At 41.6% G+C, this 20,454-nt stretch overlaps 1 protein-coding gene across 2 annotated transcripts in view; it reads right to left on the bottom strand.

The window, feature by feature from the left end:
• Nucleotides 1-4,916: 4,916 nt before the first annotated feature.
• LOC110525494 (zinc finger protein aebp2) overlaps nucleotides 4,917-20,454 on the bottom strand; it is a 63,351-nt gene continuing 47,813 nt past the window's right edge. For both annotated transcript variants that reach the window (XM_021605644.3, XM_021605663.3), the window contains exons 6-9: nucleotides 17,761-17,828; nucleotides 8,101-8,214; nucleotides 6,253-6,282; nucleotides 4,917-6,151 (exon numbers count right to left, since the gene is read on the bottom strand). In XM_021605644.3, coding sequence (XP_021461319.1) covers nucleotides 6,145-6,151; nucleotides 6,253-6,282; nucleotides 8,101-8,214; nucleotides 17,761-17,828 — 219 coding nt within the window. In that variant the 3' untranslated portion in view covers nucleotides 4,917-6,144. The remainder of the gene's footprint in view (nucleotides 6,152-6,252; nucleotides 6,283-8,100; nucleotides 8,215-17,760; nucleotides 17,829-20,454) is intronic.

The raw sequence follows: 20,454 nt of genomic DNA, 5'->3' as shown, positions 1-20,454 counted from the left end.
TGTACGGTATGCTTTCGCCGTAAAGCATTTTTAAAATCTGACAACGTGGTTGTATTCACAAGAAGTTAATCTTTAAACCTATGTAAAATAATTTTTATAATGAGTATTTCTGTATTTGAATTTAACGCTCTGCAATCTCACTGGATGTTGGCCAGAGAGGTTAACTTCTTTGGGGTAGGGGGCAGTATTGGGAATTTTTATGATTTTGGATAGAAAACACTGAAGATTCTAAAACTGTTTGAATGATGTCTGAGTATAATGGAACTCATATGGCAGACAAAAACCTGAGAAAAAATCCAACCAGGAAGTGGGAAATCTGAGGTTTGTAGTTTTTGAACTCAGCCCCTATCGAATACACAGTGGGATATTGGTCATTTTGCACTTCCTGAGGCTTCCACTAGATGTGGATGTCAACAGTCTTTGGAAACTTGTTTGATGCTTCTACTATAAAGGAGGGGGGAATGAGAGGGGAATGAGTCAGAGGTCTGCCAGCAGCCACAAGCTCAGTCTTGCGCGCTCACGTAAAAGGTAGCTGCGTTCCGCTTCCTTTCTGAAGACAAAGGAATTCTATTTTATGTTAAAAACATCCTAAAGATTGTTTCTATACATCGTTTGACATGTTTCTACGTACTGTAACGGAACTGTTTTTTACTTTTTGTCTGAAACTAGTGAACGCGCTTCATGAATGTGGATTATTGGACTGAACGCGCTATCAAAAGGAGCTATTTTGACATAAATGATGGGCATTGTCGAACAAAACAAACATTTGTTTGACTGGGATTCCTGGGAGTGCATTCTGATGAAGATCATCAAAGGTAAGTGAATATTTATAATGCTATTCTGACTGTTGACTCCACAACATGGCGGATATATGTATGGGCTCTAAGCACTGTACTCAGATTATAGCATGGTGTGCTTTTTCGGTAAAGTTTTTTTGAAATCTGATGAAGATCAAAGGTTAGTGATTAATTTGATCTATATTTCTGCTTTTTGTGACTCCCCTCTTTGGTTGGAAAATGGCTGAATGCTTTCTGTGACTAGTTGCTGACCTAACATGATATGTTGTGCTTTCGCCGAAAAGCGTTTTTGAAATCAGACACTGTGGTTGGATTAACAATAAGTTTCTTTAAAATGGTGTAAAATACTTAAATGTTTGAGGAATTTTAATAATGGGATTTGTTGTTTTGAATTTGGCGCCCTGCAGTTTCACTGGCTGTTGAGAGGTGGGACGCTCACGTCCCGAACGAGGCATGAATTTTGGTGCACTTTGAGATGAACATTGAGAGATTAGATATTTTTCAGCTAATTTGCACCTTCCCACCTGCCACAGCAGACACTGCCAGTACTCAATTAAAGTAACTACCGTGGGTCTCTCTACTCTAGAACACTCTCTACTCTGGTACACATACATCTAGAGTGTATTGTCAAAAACCTCTCAAACATAGACTCTGACCTGGCCAATGAGCCAAACTGATTAAAGAATCACACAGTACACACACAGTACACACACAGTACACACACACACACACACACAGTACACACACACACACACACACACACACACACACACACACACACACACACCCCTTTTTACTCGGGACATTGAAGCACCTTTGGCAACGATTACAGCCTCGAGTCTTCTTGGGTATGACGCTACAAGCTTGGGTATGGATGGAGTCAAGGCTCCTTGTCCCTTCTCCCAGCTCCTGATAGTGATCCTGATTGCCTTGGCAGCAGCAGGGATACATTCAACTCCTTTTACTACATTTTTTAACACCCATAAACGTTTCATCAGGAGAAATGGGCCCTGGTTATTATTACATTCCTTAGAGGGGAGAGGAGTCAAGGGAGGTGGTTGCTAAGGAGATGGAAAGATTGTCATACACACAGACCCACACATACAAAGGCACACGCTCACAGTCATGCGTACACACACACACAGTATGGATCATGTGCACTGTGGAATTGTGTAATAATGACATGCCCCCCATGATTATTCCCTCAGTGTGCGTCCCAAATGGCACCTTATTACCTACACAGTGCACAGCTTTTGACCAGATCAAAAGTAGTGCACTATATAGATCTATATAGCCAGGTCGCAAATGTAAATGAGAACTTGTTTTCAACTTGCCTACCTGGTTAAATAAAGGTGAAATAAATAAATATAGGCAATATGGTGCCATGTAGGATGCAACCTTACTGTTGCATCCTACATGGCACCCTATTGCCTATAAAGTGCATCACTTTTGATCTGTTCAAAAGCTGTGCAACCTTACTGTTGCATTACTCGATGTGTCGGCATCGAGTAATTGTCTCTGGCCCCCTCCCAGTTAGGGGGAGTGATGAGCTCTACAGCAGAGTCTCACAACTCAATCACTGGTTTAAAACTGTTTTCTGCCCCTCCCAAAAGACAGAATTTGTAGATAATTGTCCCTCTTTCTGGGACTCACAAACAAACAGTTCCAAGCCTGGCCTGTTGAGGAGTGCCGGACTCCATCCTAGCTGGAAGGGTGCTCTCATCTTATCTATGAACATAGACAGGGCTCTAACTCCCCTAGCTCCACAATGAAATAGGGTGCAGGCCAGGCAGCAGGCTGTTAGCCAGCCTGTCAGCTTAGTGGAGTCTGCCACTAGCACAGCCAGTATAGTCAGCTCAGCTTGAGACCATGTCTGTGCCTCGACCTAGGTTGGGCAAAACTAAACATTGTGGTGTTCACCTTAGCAATCTCATTAGAATAAAGACCTCCTCCATTCCTGCCATTATTGAAAGAGATCATGTTACCTCACATCTCAAAATAGGGCTACTTAATGTTAGATCCCTCACTTCAAAGGCAGTTATAGTCAACGAGCTAATCACTGATCATAATCTTGATGTGATTGGCCTGACTGAAATTTTGTTGCTGAGAGATTCCTGTGTCGCAGGAAATGCAGATGAGCTTTGTGATTTACAGAAATTCACTGAAAAACACAATTATGATATTAACAGTATTCCAATTTTAATGTAGTCTCATTTCGACCAGCTAATAACCTGACCACCGATCAAGCAACTTTGTGGACTAAACTTTCAAATCCTGTTGCTGCAGGATTATTTTTCTGCGACAATACCTGTATTGCATCTGTACACACGACCCTTTGACAGGCAGCAGCCCAGCCCAGTAGCACTTGACAACAGGAAAGCCATGATGAGAAAATGTTTTGTTTCTTCAGGTGAATGAAGCTAATAACTGCAGGTGTAGAGAACAAATCAAATTTATTTATATAGCCCTTCTTATATCAGGTGATTTCTCAAAGTGCTGTACAGAAACCCAGCCTAAAACCCCAAACAGCAAGCAATGCAGATGTAGAAGCACGGTGGCTAGGAAAACCTCCCTAGAAAGGCCAAAGCCTAGGAAGAAACCTAGAGAGGAACCAGGCTATGAGGGGTGGCCAGTCCTCTTCTGGCTGTGCCAGGTGGAGATTATAACAGAACATGGCTAAGATGTTCAAATGTTCATAAATGACCAGCATGGTCAAACACTAATAATCACATGCTAAATAGTCCCTTACCTTTGATCTTCATCAGAAAGTCTCCCAGGAATCCCAGGTCCACAATAAATGCTTGATTTGTTCGATAATGTCCATTATTTTATGTCCAATTAGCTACTTTTGTTAGCGCGTTTGGTACACCTCTCCAAACGCTGGAGCTGGACGACAGTTTCTTTGGACAAAAACTTAAAAAAGTTAAATTACAGGTCGAAGAAACATTTCAAACTAACTACAGAATCAATCATTAGGATGTTAACATATAGCTTCAATAAAGTTCCAACCGGAGAAATGCTTTGTGTCTAGAGGATGAACGGAACGCAGGAAGATATCATGTGCTTTGCGCGTGACCTGGAACTGGCACTCTGCCAGTAGTCTGATGCATTCTGTTCTTATTCAGCTCCACTTTACAGCAGAAGCTTCATTCAAATGTCAACAGACAGTTGAAATCTAGTGGAAGCCCTAGGAAGTGAATCTTCATTCATATCTAATAGGGATTTCAAAAGGAATGGTTTGAAAATATACCAGCCTCAGATTTCTCACTTCCTGTTTGGATTCCTTCTCAGGTTTTTGCCTGCCATATGAGTTCTGTTATACTCACAGACATCATTCAAACAGTTTCAGAAACTTCAGAGTGTTTTCTATCCAATACTAAAAATAATATGCAAATATTAGCAAATGAGACTGAGGAGCAGGCTGTTTCCTCTGGGCACCTTTCATCCAAGCTGCTCAATAGTGCCCCTGCAGCCATAAAAGTTAAACTCGATGATAGGAACACTGTGGACTATTTTCAGCAAGTTGCATCCAATAATACAGAAAAAAACACTTTTCAATAAACAAGGTTTAAATCATGTTTGATTATAATTTTTTTTGCAGAACTGTTTAAACTCGATGATAGGAACACTGTGGACAATTTTCAGCAAGTTGCAACCAAGAAATACAGAAATATACACTTTTCCAAAAACAAGGTCTAAATCATGTTTGATGCACTCTGTAAGTGATTTTTTTTTTTTGCACTACTGTTTATTTGAGATGATATTAACACCGGACAATTTTCAGCAAGTTGCAACATTGAAATACAGATATAAACACGTTTCCATAAACAAGGTCTAAATCATGTTTGATTTACCCCGGATGTAAAATTGTTTGCAGTACTGTGTGTTTGTTTGTGTGTGTCTACCCAACAAGGCTTTTCCTAGAAAGGAACAGCCAGCCATGAGAGTGGTGTCCTTAAAATATCAAACCATGATGTTCCCAAGAAGAAGACACAGAAATTATTTTAAATCTAACTCATAAGACTAACTCATAAATTCTGAACTATATTTCACTATGTCACTATCACACACACACACACACACACACACAGCAATAGTTAGTGCTGTTCAACAAGATCCTTTTATCTTTGTCTTTGTTTTATTGGTGATATATTCCATTTTCAACATACAGAGTGAAATTTAAGTTCACAAGTCCTCATATTGAATGTTGAACTGTATACATACACATGGTAAATAGTCTATAATGATTACACAAATGTTTACCATACTCATGAATTAACCATGCCTTGGGGTTCAGGAGTTCTAGTTAACACTAATGTAGTTAGTGGTCACAGGTGCTAAAAGGTTAGAGGTCATGCTTCAATGTACACGTTTGTATCGATCGGTTTCAACTAGTTATCACAGCCACAAAGTCAAAATAGGCTATATTGTAAAACTTAATGAAAACAAAAATAGGGTTTTTGGTCTTAATTTAAGGTTAGGGTTGGGTATAAGGGTAGCAGTGTGGTTATGGTTAAGGTTAGGTTTAAAATCAAATTGTAAGGAGATAAATTGTAGACATGGCCAGGGTTTATGACTTTGTGGCTGTGATAACTAGTGAAGATAGACACTATCACATTGTTGACAACAGCAAGAGAGCCCAAGAATAAGCACTGTCATGCAATAATGGGTTGCCTATACAAGTCATCATTACCATTATCCCCATTTTATCTTAATCTTTATCTTAATATTATCTTAATTTTAATCATCGGAGACAACATGAACATTATATGGATTGATGATTTAATTTGACATAATTTCAACAATAATAGGTTACAAAAAGAGCTTTCACATTGAAACAATAATTACACATTATGCTTAAAAATAATAAATTCACAATAAACTACAGTATTTCATGGTATAAAAATAACAAATCTGCAAAAAATATTTACAAGATGAACAATGTCTACAAAAATTGCTGTATGTTACTTTCTACACAATTAAACTATATCTTTACGCAGTTGTGTATAACAACCAAACCATAGTTTTAGTAGTACACTTAAAATCATTTATACAAGTTTTTCTTTTCAAGTTTAGTACTTAATATAAAACATTAATTACCTTTTAAAGAACAGAACCATTTTAAATGCTGCAGACTGATGCAGTGGTGGGTGGTGGGTTTAAAAATACAGAGGAATTAGGAAACATTCTCTACTCTACCCAGAAAAAAAGATGTAACATCTCTCCTCTGTCCAGGGTCCCTTCTGCTAGTCTCCTCCTTTCAAGGAACAACAGACGTCCCATATAGACCCACATCCTAAGAACAGGAGTTCTTCCCTTCTGTAGTCCTCTGTCCACAGAAGACTCCTTACAGACTGCAAATAAGGAAAAAGATGTGAGATTGTAGATATGACCTCGCCAGTAGTTCAGACTGTAGGGACAATGAAAGGATTAGCTCTTGACATGTAATGCTTACCTTCGCTTCAGCTGCTTCTGTGGTAACGCTCTGAGGAGACATAACAGAGCGTATGTGAAGACATTTACATTTTAGTCATTTAGCAGACGCTCATATCCAGAGCGACTTACAGTAGAGTGCATAATATGAATGTGCCTGATATAAAGACAGTCAGACGACGACGGGTGGGGTAAACTGGATTATAAAGTCCTTTACATCCATTGGCCGGAAGTCTTTTTTTTCTGTCGCACCATCATGCAAAGTTAAAATCATCAGTACCTGCCCCCACTCTCCCTAAAATTTCTGGGACAGGACTGGAGCCGTGCCTCTAGTGCGTGCCATATATCTGCAGCCAATAGCATTGGAGAAGGCTGGGACAGCAATTATGAGCATAGGACACCTGCCTCTTCACATACACAGAGAACACACATCTCACATGGGAAATGGCAGTTTCATAACCACTTCTCTTTTTTTGGGCATGACATCATTTTGTTCTTGGTGAGTGGTGTGAATGTGAAGAGGCTCAAGTGTTTCTTCGCGGCCTGGTTTTCTAGAGGGGAAGTCAAGGGTTGGCGCCACCTGGTGGGTAGCAGTAACGTGCAGAAAGATGGCACAAATCACGGACAGGGGCCTCTCTATGGCCACTTAGAGCTTATGGTATTAAGGCACTACATGGCCAAAAGTAGTACGCTCGTTGAACATCTCATTCCAAAATCCTGTGCATTAATATGGAGTTGATCCCCCCCCCATTGCTGCTATAACAGCCATTTTTTTGGTAAGGCTTTCCACTAGATGATGGAATATTGCTGCAGGGACTTGCTTCCATTCAGCCACACGAGTATTAGTGGGGTCAGGCACAGATGTTGGGCGATTAGGCCTGGCTGGCAGTCGGTGTTCCAATTCATCCCAAATGTGTTCTATGGGGTTGAGGTCAGGGCTCTGGGCAGGCCAGTCAAGTTCTTCCACAACGATCTCGAGAAAAAAAAATTCTGTATAGACCTTGCTTTGTGCACGGGGGCATTGTCATGCTGAAACCAGTGGAGGCTGCTGAGCGGAGGACGGCTCATAATAATGACCTGAATGGAGTAAATGGAATGGTATCAAACAAATCAAAGACGTGGTTTCTATGTGGTTGATACCACTCCATTCCAGCCATTATGAGCCACCCTCCCCTCAGCAGCCTCCACAGGCTCAAACAGGAAAAGGCCTTCCCCAGATAGTGAAGCGTAGTTCATGGCTCCAGAGAATGCGTTTCCACTGCTCCAGAGTCCAATGGCGCCGAGATTTACACCACTCCAGCTGACGCTTGGCATTGCGCATGGTGATCTTAGGGTTGTGTACGGCTGCTCGGCTATGGAAACCAATTTCATGATGCTCCCGACGAACAGTTCTTGTGTTGACGTTGCTTCCAGAGGACAGACGATTTTTACGCGCTGTTCACTTCAGCACTCGCGGTCCTGTTCTGTGAGCTTGTGTGTCCTACCACTTTGCGGCTGAGCCGTTGTTGCTCTTAGATGTTTCCACTTCACAATAACAGCCCTTACAGTTGACCGGAAAAGCTCTAGCAGGGCAGAGATTTGACAAACTGACTTGTTGGAAAGTTGGCATCCGATGACGGTGCCCCGTTGAAAGTCACTGAGCTCTTACGTACGGGCCATTCTACTGCCAATGTTTGTCTATGGAGATTGAATGGCTGTGTTTTCGATTTTATACACCTGTCAGCAACGGGTGTGGCTGAAATAGCCAAATCCACTCAATTGGAGGGGAGTCCACATGCTTTTGGCCATGTAGTGTACTTTATTTTGGGGGCATCCAGATTTTATTGTGATCACAACTTATTGATCAACGCACGCACGCACGCACACTGACCTGTAGATGTTGGGGTCTAGTAGCATAGCGGTGTCTTGTGGTAGCTGGGATAAGTGAACCACTTTTGTCTTCAGCTGAGAACGCTCCGTCTCGTTCACCCACACATCAGGCAGGCTGCAGGACGACACACAAACACAGAGGGAGAGAGACACAGAACATGTGGTTAGAGCATGGGCTTTGTTAGAACATGTGGTCGGAGAAAAAGAGAGAGAGGGGTGATAGATGGCAAGCAGGTAAGAGGAGAATGAGAAAGATGGCGGAGCAGAGGGGAAGGGAGAGTTGGCAAGAGACTATGGGGGATCTCCACTAACCGAAGATAAATGTATGGATTTTCTTTCTATAAATAATGTATACAGAAAGACTTGTGTGAAGGCCAAATTACAGAGGAGGAACTTCTTGATGCAATTAAAGCCTTTAAGTCTGGGAAAAGTCCAGGACTGAATGGCATACCAGTGGAGGTATACCAAACCTTATGATTCATTATTACTGAAACAGGATACACGTGGGAAATATAAAGATCCAGTCCTTTTAAAAAATTGGAGGCCTCTTACATTTCAGTGTTGTGATTAAAAAAGTCTAGCAAAATGCATAGCGTATAGAATTTAAAAGGTATTATCGGATATTACTCATCCTAATGAGACAGTTTTTTTTTACATGGACGATACATTGGAGATAATATAAGACAAGTACTGGAAACATTAGAACACTATGAAACATCTGGGAAATCACGCCTGGTATTCATAGCTGACTTTGAAAAGGCTTTTGAAAAAGTATGACTGGATATATTTATATATTTTCATTAATTGTTTTATTTTACCTTCATTTAACCTGTTGCATCTCTAGGGGCGCTATTTCATTTTTGGATAAAAAACATTCCCGTTTTAAGCGCGATATTTTGTCACGAAAATATGCTCGACTATGCATATTCTTTGATGATCTTCATCAGATGACACTATGTTATGTTTGATAAAGTTCATATTTATATCAACAAATCTGAGTTTACTATTGGCGCGTTACGTTCAGTAGTTCTAAAACATGCAGTGATATTGCAGAGAGCCACATCAATTTACAGAAATAGCATTTTAAATATTCACTTACCTTTGATGATCTTCATCGGAATGCACTCCCAGGAATCCCAGTTCCACCATAAATGTTTGATCTGTTCGATAATGTCCATCATTTATTTCCAAATTTATTATTTTGTTAGGGCGTTTGGTAAACAAATCCAAAAGCGCGTTCAGGTCGCGCCTGAACATCGGACAAACAGTTCAAAAAGTTCCTTGCCAACCTAAGTATGGAATCAATCTTTAGGATGTTTTTAACATAAAACTTCATTAATGTTCCAACCGGACAAATCCATTGTCTGTACAAATGAAGTGGAACGTAGTTACCTTTCACGTGAACGCGCCAGACCGAGGATGTGGCACTCTGCCAGACCACTCACTGGCAGAGTGCCAAAGAGGCCTTATGAGTCCTTTACAGTAGAATCCTCAAAACAGGTTCTAAATACTATTGACATCTAGTGGAAGCATTGGGAAGTGAAACATAACTAATATCACCCTGTATCTTCAATGGGGGCTGAGTTGAAAAACTACAAACCTCAGATGTCCCACTTCCTGGTTGGATTTTTTCTCAGATTTTTGCCTGCCATATGAGTTCTGTTATACTCACAGACATCATACTCACAGACATCATTCAAACAGTTTTAGAAACTTCAGAGTGTTTTCTATCCAATACTAATAATAATAATATGCATATATTAGCATCTGGGACAGAGTAGGAGGCAGTTCATTCTGGGCACGCTATTAATCCAAAAGTGAAAATGCTGCCCCCTATCCCAAAAAGGTTAAAGAATAACCAGGCATCCTCTACTGACGGGATGAGGTCAAAGTCCTTCCAGGAGGTGTAAAATAGTTCCTAGGTGTAAAATAGTAAATAATGGCTAATTCTCAGAAAGTTTTAAACTGTCAAGAGGAGAGTAAAACAAGGTTATCCACTATCAGCATATCTATTTATTATTGCTATTGGAAATGTTAGCTGTTCAATTCATATCCAAAAATAACATCATGGGGTTAGAAATCCAGGGCTTTAAAACAAAGATGTCATTGTATGCTGATGATTGATGATGTTTTCTTTTAAACCCACAATTTGGATCCCTCCACAGCCTCATAGAAGGACTATACATTTTCTAACCTCTCTGAATTACAACCAAATTATGATAAGTGTACAATATTACATATTGGATCACTAACAAATACAACTTTAACATTACCGTGTAGTTTACCAATAAAATGGTCTGACGGTTATGTGGACATACTCTGTAAACATATCCAGAAAGAAAGAAATTCTCAATAAAATACATTAGTATAAAAAGTTTGCAAAAATGAAAAGATTTTGCTACCATGGAAAGGAAAATACCAGTCTATTTGTGTAAAAATAACCCTGATTTACGCTTTATTCATATCCCGGTTTACCTATTTGCTTATGGTCTTGCCTACACCTAGCAACCGGTTTTTAAATTATATGAGCAAAAATGTTTCCATTTTATTTGGAATGGCAAGCCAGACAAAATTAAAAGGGCCTATTTATATAAGGATTATGATTACTTACAAGCCCTTAACTATCAATGCAGTTCAAGAAATAGAGTTAATAAAATATTTACTTAACATAACAATAACGAGGCTATATACAGGGGTTAACGGCACTGAGTCAATGTGCGGGGGTACAGGTTAGTTGAGGTCATTTGTACATGTAGGTAGGGGTAAAGTGACTATACATAGATAATAAACAGTGAGCAGCAGCAGTGTAAAAACAAAGGTGGGGAATGTCCTCCAGAGCTGTGCTGTTGCCAGTTGGACAGTTCCCGAAGACAAATAATACACAACTAGCTTTATACTAAGTGAATCGTACATAGCTCGACATGAAATCTTGGAGACAGAGGACCCATTTCTGTGACATGCTAGCATCGCTGACATGCTGCCCCCAGCTCGGCTGGGTGATGCACATTCAGGATTTTAAAGGATAAGTTATTTTTTTACAACCAAATCTCTATTTTTGATGTGAATGGAATGTCATAGAAAGGTCCACACACCTTTGTTATTTCACTTGTTTTCAAGAAACATACCCAAAGCAAATCAATTATTCATCCTTATTGTGTAATATGGGGCCCTGAAAAAACATGAACAAAGGCTTCAAAAACACCCAAATACGTCCTTTCAATAACGGCAAAGGTCTTTAGATGTTGCACACATAAAATTGTATCATTGCTACCTATCATCATATTTCATTTTGTTGCGACCTAAGCGATACCTCTCAATCCATTTAACAGGTAACTCCTAAAATAAAGGAAACACTTCAGTAAATGAGGGATAAATGAGGCTAAATGAGGGTATTCAGACCCCTTGACTTTTTCAACATTTTGTTGCTTATTCTAAAATTGATTCAATAGATTTCCTCATCAATCTACACACAATACCCCATAATAATGAAGCGAAACAGGTTTTTAGACATTTTTACAAATGAATTAGAAATAAATAAATAATAAATAAAAAACACCAATACCAAAATTAAGTTTCCATCCTTGATGGAACTTGATTGGAGTCCACCTGTGGTAAAATGTAAGATGGCGCCGGAAGAAATGGCAGCAGTTTTACGGGCGCCCAACCTGTCACACCCTGGCCTTAGTATTCTGTGTTTTCTTTATTATTTTGGTTAGGCCAGGGTGTGACATGGGTGATTTATTTGTGTTTCGTCTTGTCTAGGGGTTTATTAGATTTATGGGGTTGTGTTCAGTGTAGTTGTCTAGGTGAGTCTATGGTTGCCTAGAGTGGTTCTCAGAGGCAGGTGTTTATCGTTGTCTCTGATTGGGAACCATATTTAGGCAGCCATATTCTTTGGGTATTTTGTGGGTGGTTGTTTCCTGTCTCTGTGTTTTGCACCAGTTAGGACTGTTTTGGTTTTTCCACGGTTTCTTATTTTGTACAGTGTTCACGTTTTCATCTTTATTAAAGATGTTCAACCATAACCACTCTGCAGTTTGGTCCTCCTCTCCTTCCCAGGAAGAAAACGGTGTTTCATGTGTTTTTTTTTCTCATTATTTGTAACTTATTTTGTACATAATGTTTCTGCAACCTTATCTTACAAGAGCTTCTGGATATCAGGACAGCAATCATTCACCACGGATTAGACAAATATTTTTTCTTCAAACAGCAGGACGCACAGGACATTCTCCGAACACCCGACAAGGCCAACATCCCAGTTATTTGCAAGAGGAAGAGACGCAGGTACAGAGGACACAGAGTGGGATGCCTCGTAAGGATCCACAGAAGGCGAGTGGGAAAGCTGCCGTTACCGTCAATATTTCCCGCCAATGTGCAATCATTGGACAATATATTAGACGAGGCATCTTATGTTTCACGGAATCGTGGCTGAATGATGACATGGATATTCAGCTAGCGGGATATACGCTGCACCGGCAAGATAGAACAGCATACTCCGGTAAGATGGGGGGGGGGGTCTGTGCATATTTGCAAACAACAGCTGGTGCACGAAATCTAAGGAAGTCTCTAGATTTTGCTCGCCTGAAGTAGAGGATCTTGTGATAAATTGCAGGCCACACTACTTGCCTAGAGAGTTCTCAGCTATACTTTTTGTGGCTGTTTATTTACCACCACAGACGGATGATGGCACTAAGACCGCATTTAGTCAGCTGTATATGGAAATTAGCAAAGAGGAAACCACTCACCCAGACGCGGCGCTCCTAGTGGACGGAAATTTTAATGCAGGGAAACTTAAATCAGTTCTACCTCATTTCTATCAACATGTTAAATGTGCAACCAGAGGAAAAAAAAATACAGATCACCTGTACTCCACACACAGAGATGCGTACAAAGCTCACCCTCGCCCTCCATTTGGTAAATCCGACCACAATTCTATCCTCCTGATTCCTGCTTACAAGCAAAAATTAAAGCAGGAAGCACCACTGACTCGGTCTATATATGGGGCGGCAAATCTGTCGTTCTGCCCCTGAACAGGCAGTTAACCCACTGTTCCTAGGCCGTCATTGAAAATAAGAATTTGTTCTTAACCGACTTGCCTAGTTAAATAACGGTAAAATAAACTGTTTTGCTATCAAAGACTGGAACATGTTCCAGGATTTTCCGATGGCATTGATGAGTACAACACATCAGTCACAGGCTTTATCAATAAGTGCATCGAGGACGTCGTCCCCACAGTGACTGTATGTACCGATGAATCGGAATGGACGATTAATTAGGGCCGATTTCAAGTTTACATATTTAATCTTTATTTAACTAGGCAAGTCAGTTAAGAACACATTCTTATTTTTAATGACAGCCTAGGAACGGTGGGTTAACTGCATTGTTCAGGGGCAGAATGACAGATTTTACCTTGTCAGCTCGGGGATTCAATCTTGCAACCTTACGGTTAACTAGTCCAACGCTCGAACTACCTGCCTCACGAGGAGCCTGTTACGCGAATGCAGTAAGAAGCCAAGGTAAGTTGCTAGCTAGCATTAAACTTAATCAATCATAATCACTATTTACTACACATGGTTGATGATATTACTAGTTTATCTAGCGTGTCCTGCGTTGCATATAATCGATGCAGTGAGCATTCGCGAAAAAAGGACCGTCGTTGATCCAACGTGTACCTAACCATAAACATCAATGCCTTTCTTAAAATCAATACACTGAAGTATATATTTTTAAACCTGCATATTTAGCTAAAATAAATACAGGTTAGCAGGCAATATTAACCAGGTGAAATTGTGTCACTTCTCTTGCCTTTATTGCACGCAGAGTCAGGGTATATGCAACCGTTTGGGCCACCTGGCTCATTGCAAACTAGAACTTTACATAATTATGACATTACATTGAAGGAAGGTTGTGCAATGTAACAGGAATATTTAGACTGATGGATGCCACCCATTAGATAAAATACGGAACGGTTCCGTATTTCACTGAAAGAATAAATGTTTCGTTTTCGAGATGATAGTTTCCAGATTCGACCATATTAATGACTTAAGGCTCGTATTTCTGTGTGTTATTATGTTATAATTAATTCTATGATTTGATAGAGCAGTCTGACTGAGCGATGGTGGACACCAGCAGGCCCATAAGCATTCATTCAAACAGGACTTTCGTGCGTTTTTCCAGCAGCTCTGCTGTTTATGAATTCAAGCCTATCAACTCCCGAGATTAGGCTGGAGTAACGATGTGATGTGAAATGGCTAGGTAGTTAGCGGGGTGCGCGCTAATAGCGTTTCAAACGTCACTCGCTCTGAGACTAGGAGTAGTTGTTTCCCTTGCTCTGTTCCCCTTGCTCGAGTGTGGCTGTTGTCGATGTGTTCCTGGTTCGAGCCCAGGTAGGAGCGAGGAGAGGGACGGAAGCTATACTGTTACACTGGCAATACTAAAGTGCCTATAAGAACATCCAATAGTCAAAGGTATATGAAATACAAATGGTATAGAGAGAAATAGTACTATAATTCCTATAATAACTACAACCTAAAACTTCTTACCTGGGAATATTGAAGACTCATGTTAAAAGGAACCACCAGCTTTCATATGTTCTCATGTTCTGAGCAAGGAACTTAAACATTAGCTTTCTTACATGGCACATATTGCACTTTTACTTTCTTCTCCAACACTTTGCTTTTGCATTATTTAAACCAAATTTAACATGTTTCATTATTTATTTGAGGCTAAATTGATTTTATTGATGTATTATATTAAGTTAAAATAAGTGTTCATTCAGTATTGTTGTAATTGTCATTATTACAAATACATTTTAAAAATCGCCCGATTAATCGGTATCGGCCTTTTTGTCCTCCAATAATCGGTATCGGCGTTGAAAAATCATAATCGGTCGACCTCTAGTACATACCCCAACCAGAAGCCATGGATTACAGGCAATATTCGCACTGAGCTAAAGGGTAGCGCTACCGCTTTCAAGGTGCGGGACTCTAACCCGGAAGCTTAAAAGAAATCCTGCTATGCCCTCCGACGAACCATCAAACAGGCAAAGCGTCAATACAGGGCTAAGATTGAATCGTACGACACCGGCTCCGATGCTCGTCTTATGTGGCAGGGCTTGCAAACTATTACAGACTATAAAGGGAAGCACAGCCGCGAGCTGCCCAGTGACACAAGCCTACCAGAAAATCTAAATCACTTCTATGCTCGCTTCGAGGCAAGCAACACTGAGGCATGTAATGAGAGCATCAGCTGTTCCGGATGACTGTGTGATCACGCTCTCCATAGCCGACGTGCTCCGGGCATGTGCTGACCAACTGGCAAGTGTCTTCACTGACATTTTCAACATGTTCCTGATTGAGTCTGTAATACCAACATGTTTCAAGCAGACCACCATAGTCCCTGTGCCCATGAACACGAAGGCAACCTGCCTAAATGACTACAGACGTCCGTAGCCATGAGGTGCTTTGAAAGGCTTGTAATGGCTCACATCAACACCATTATCCCAGAAACCCTAGACCCACTCCAATCTGCATACCACCCAAACAGATCCACAGATGATGCAATCTCTATTGCACTCCACACTGCCCTTTCCCACATGGACAAAAGGAACACCTATGTGAGAATGCTATTCATTGACTAGAGCTCAGCATTCTACACCATAGTACACTCAAAGCTCATCATTAAGCTAAGGATCCTGGGACTAAACACCTCCATCTGCAACTGGATCCTGGACTTCCTGACGGGCCGCCCCCAGGTGTTGAGGGTAGGTAGCAACACATATGTTCACCCATGACTGCATGGCAAGGCACGACTCCAACACAATCATTAAGTTTGCAGACGACACAACAGTGGTAGGCCTGATCACCGACAATGACGAGACAGTCTTCAGGGAGGAGGTCAGAGACCTGGCCGGGTGGTGCCAGAACAAAAAAAAAATCCCTCAACGTAACCAAGACTAAGGAGATGATTGTGGATTACAGGAAAAGGAGGACCGAGCACGCCCCCATTCTCATTGACGGGCTGTAATGGAGCAGATTGAGAGCTTCAAGTTCCTTTGTGTCCACATCACCAACAAACTAGAATGGTCCAAACACACCAAGACAGTCGTGAAGAAGGCAAAACAAAACCTATTCCTCCTCAGGAGACTGAAAAGATTTGTCATGGGTCCTCAGATATTCAAAAGGTTCTACAGCTGCACCATCGAGAGCACTGGTTGCATCTGCCTGGTATGGCAACTGCTCAGCCTTCAACTGCAAGTCACTACAGAGGGTAGTGCGAACGGTCCAGTACATCACTGGGGCCAAGCTTCCTGCCATCCAGGACGTCTATACCAGGCGGTGTCAGAGGAAGGCCCTAAAAATTGTCAAATAATCGAGCCACCCTAGTCACTGTTCTCTCTGCTGTTCTGTTCTCTCCGGTACCGGAGCACCAAGTCTAGGTTCAAGAGGCTTCTAAATAGCTTCTACCCCCAAGCCATAAGACTCCTGATCAAATGGCTACCCAGACTATTTGCTTTGCCCCCACCCCACAGACACACAACCTCTCCCGCTCTTTTACGCCGCTGCTACTCTCTGTTGTTATCATCTATGCATAGTCACTTTAATAACTCTACCTTCATGTACATATTACCTCAACTAACCAGTGCCCCCGCACATTGACTCTGTACCGGTACCCCCCTGTATATAGTCTCACTATTGTTATTTTACTGCTGCTCTTTAATTACTTGTTACTTTTATTTCTTATTCACATCTGTTTTTTTTCTTCTGCATTGTTGGTTAGAGGCTCGTAAGTAAGCATTTCACTGTTGTATTCGGGCGCAAGTGTCTAATAAAATTAGATTTGAAACAAACATGAAGTCAAACTTTTCCCTGAAAGCGACACGAACACGCAAACACATTAACACCGTCCCCTACAGATCCAGTGAGGGTACATTACTCCAGTTGAGTAATAGATCCACTCACACTCCCAGAATGGACTGAAGATTATGCCGATCTAATATGCCCACCCTCTCTCACTTCTACCCCATCAGTAAAAGTCTCAGTAAGTGATATCTCCTCCCTCTCAACTCTCCTCTATAGATAGACCGATAGACAGCCGCACCAATGTGTCGGAGGAAACACCGTACACCTGGCGACCTGGTTAGCGTGCACTGCGCCCGGCACAGGAGTCGCTAGTGCGCGATGAGACAAGGATATCCCTGCCTAGTACGGAGGAGGATCGAAAAGACATGCATAAAAACATTTTTTTGTTCTGGCACCACCCGGCCAGGTCTCTGACCTCCTCCCTGAAGACTGTCTCGTCGTTGTCGGTGATCAGGCCTACCACTGTTGTGTCGTCTGCAAACTTAATGATTGTGTTGGAGTCGTGCCTGGCCATGCAGTCATGGGTGAACATATGTGTTGCTACCTACCCTCAACACCTGGGGGCGGCCCGTCAGGAAGTCCACACAAACAAACACCATCGCCTGCCCATCAACCAATTTCTTATGTTGCTTTATTGTGAATTTTTCTGATTTATTCAATGTGATGTTTTTATGGATCCCTCGAAAACAACCAAGGTTGTTGCTAAGTGACCTATCCTGGTTACACAAAGACAAATTGAATAGACCGTAATACTCCCTTCAGAGTCAATTAGGGTGCCCAAGATAGTCCATACTACTTACATGTCCTCTGGAGTCCAGTGGAGCAGCACCTTTACCTTCCCAGAGCCCTCTTTCCTCCTGGCTATCACCTGGTGAATGGAGAAGATGAGTCAGGAATGCTGTAATATTCATTAGATGATTAAAGTAATACCAAAACACAACACTGGTGGAGCAAAATGTTGACTGAGATAAATTACATTCAGCAGAGCTGGGGCACAGTGGAGAAGATGAGCAAAGAGACGGAAGTCGAAAGTCTTTAATAGTTTGATAGGGATGAATGAGTGAAGTGAAGACATAAGAGTTATATTTTGGAATGGAATCTCTTCTACATTCCCCTTTCTGTGATGTACAGTACAGTAAGAAGCACATGGTATTCCACAATCCAGACAGACAGAAGCCAGAGATCTTGGAATATCTCAGGTTCCATTCCAGGGCTGATGCTAAAGGAATTCTTATCACATAGCTCCCATTCCACAGTGATAGAAACAGACGCAGGAATCTAGAGAGACAGTGAGCAGTTAGCCTTATAAAAAACTCTGTTTGTGGAGAATCTCAGTCCTGTAGAGTAGATACTTCAAATGGGTTTGTGGGTTCAAATCCCACACGGATCACACACACACACATACTGTCCTGGGGTTGGGACATTTGAATTTGGAAAATATAAATTGACTCATTCATCATGTTTCAGCCTACTGAAGCCAGAAATCTATAGCTTGGAACGAGGTCTCTTTGAATTGTCTTGCCATCTCTGTTTGGTTAAGCATGACAATGACCAAAAAAAGTTGGCAAGATGCCACAAACAGATCTAAGACCAGGCTAAGAAATCCACCGTCCCCCCAAAAATACAGTCAATCATACGAATTGTTTGAATATTTGGCACACTTTTTTTTGTAAAAACACTAGATCAAAAGGACTCAAGTTTCCAGTAACAGTTCTGAAATCTGTAATTCACTCACCCAAACATTGTCAGTGGGGAGTAGGCCGGAGAGGGAGAGTAGAAGAACTAGAATGCTCAAAAATAGTTGCAGATAAACTCTTGCGTCAAAGTTTTTTATTTTTATTATTCGGTTAAGTCTTTTTATAGTGTTGCTCATACAGTATGTGAAGAACTTGTCCTAGTCACGAGAATATTTTAAATGATTCTCCCCACTCCAGGCTGAGGCATTCATGCGAACTGGTTGAAGGACAGGAGGAGGGAGAAACCCCCACCTGGCTCTAACTTTCCCTCTCTTTCACAACGTCCTGTACACTTGTCTCCATCCCTCTCTCCAGCCTTGAGTGCCCAGACCAGACTCAGCGCGCGTGCGTCCGTCCGTCCGTCCGTCTGTCTGTCTGTGTGATTCTGCATAAACTGAAGCCATAGCTCTCAGGAGGCAACAAGCCAACCTGAAGTCCTACTGTTTGCCTGTACAAAACCAAAAGTGGCTATCTTTTTCATGGTCCTTTGAACTGGATAGGGACATTGCCTCCTCATTTACTTCTGTCAGGCTGCAGACTATCAAGCTCCTTCTAGAACGAACTGGAACTCTCCATTCATTAGGCTAAGCCTTCTATATCTGGGTTGGAGTTTGGGACAGGGATAACCAGTTTGAGGAATGCCCGGTTTGCTCAAGGACTGCTGCGGTGAGGGATAGAGGCACACTGAGAGAGACACTAGACACCATAGCCTGGCAGAGCACCATGCCAGGAAGTTCTGGAATTGGTTTGGGACGGTAATGAATGAGGATCACCCTGTTGGCTGGAAGATTGCTGGGAGACTGCTGCAGTGGGAACATGGTGGCAGGAACTAAAGTGGCACACTGACACCAACTAGGGTTGTGCAGTATCCAGATTTTCATAACATCATACCATCCTTCTCTCATCCCGGGATTTACGGTATTACCATTTTAGTACACAAGGCACAAAAAAAGCCTATTGGGCGTCTATTACCAGAATGCTAAGAAAATTTGTGTAACAGTATAACTTTAGACCGTCCCCTCGCCCATACCCAGGCGCGAACCAGGGACCCTCTGCACACATCAACAACAGTCACCCACGAAGCATCGTTACCCATCGCTCCACAAAAGCCGCGGCCCTTGCAGAGCAAGGGGAACCACTACTTCAAGGTCTCAGAGCAAGTGACGTCACCGATTGAAACACTATTTAGCGCGCACCACCGCTAACTAAGCTAGCGTTTCACATCCGTTACATTAGCACAAGTAATAACAATTTCCATGGAGGCTGCTAGCTAAATATGCTAACGACTGCAAAAATAATAATTGCAAAAACAGGCAGTCCAGTTCATAAAGTTATATGGCTTTCATTGCAAGTTAAAGCGTACTGTTAGCTAGCTAGTGAACGTTAGCTTGCTGGCTCGCTAGCTAATTAGCTTGCTGGCTCGCTAGCTCACATGTATAATATGGTAAGTAATATTATTTGAATCAGAAATCCATTTGCATTGCTAGTTAAAGCCTAATGTTATCTATCTAGCTAACATTGAACCTAGTTGGTTAGCTTTAGCTACCTGCAGATTCATACTACAGCTATGACAATCAGTTTGCGTTGGTGGTAGTAGAATGAGTTGGGACTATGCCAGTTTATTGTTTAGCTAGCTAGCTACATGTCTAAACAAAAGACTCCACTTCTTCAGATGATTACATGACCCATCAAGTTAGCCAGGTTTGGCTGGGGGTGAGTACGGCCATCTATTGTATTTTACACGTGTAAATGTCTAGA

This window comes from Oncorhynchus mykiss, chromosome 1 (assembly GCF_057628025.1).
Source record: "Oncorhynchus mykiss isolate SJ-2025 chromosome 1, ASM5762802v1, whole genome shotgun sequence".
NCBI classification, from domain to species: domain Eukaryota; kingdom Metazoa; phylum Chordata; class Actinopteri; order Salmoniformes; family Salmonidae; genus Oncorhynchus; species Oncorhynchus mykiss.
Note: the sequence above shows the minus strand (reverse complement) of the source record. Positions and strands in the feature narration are given on the sequence as shown.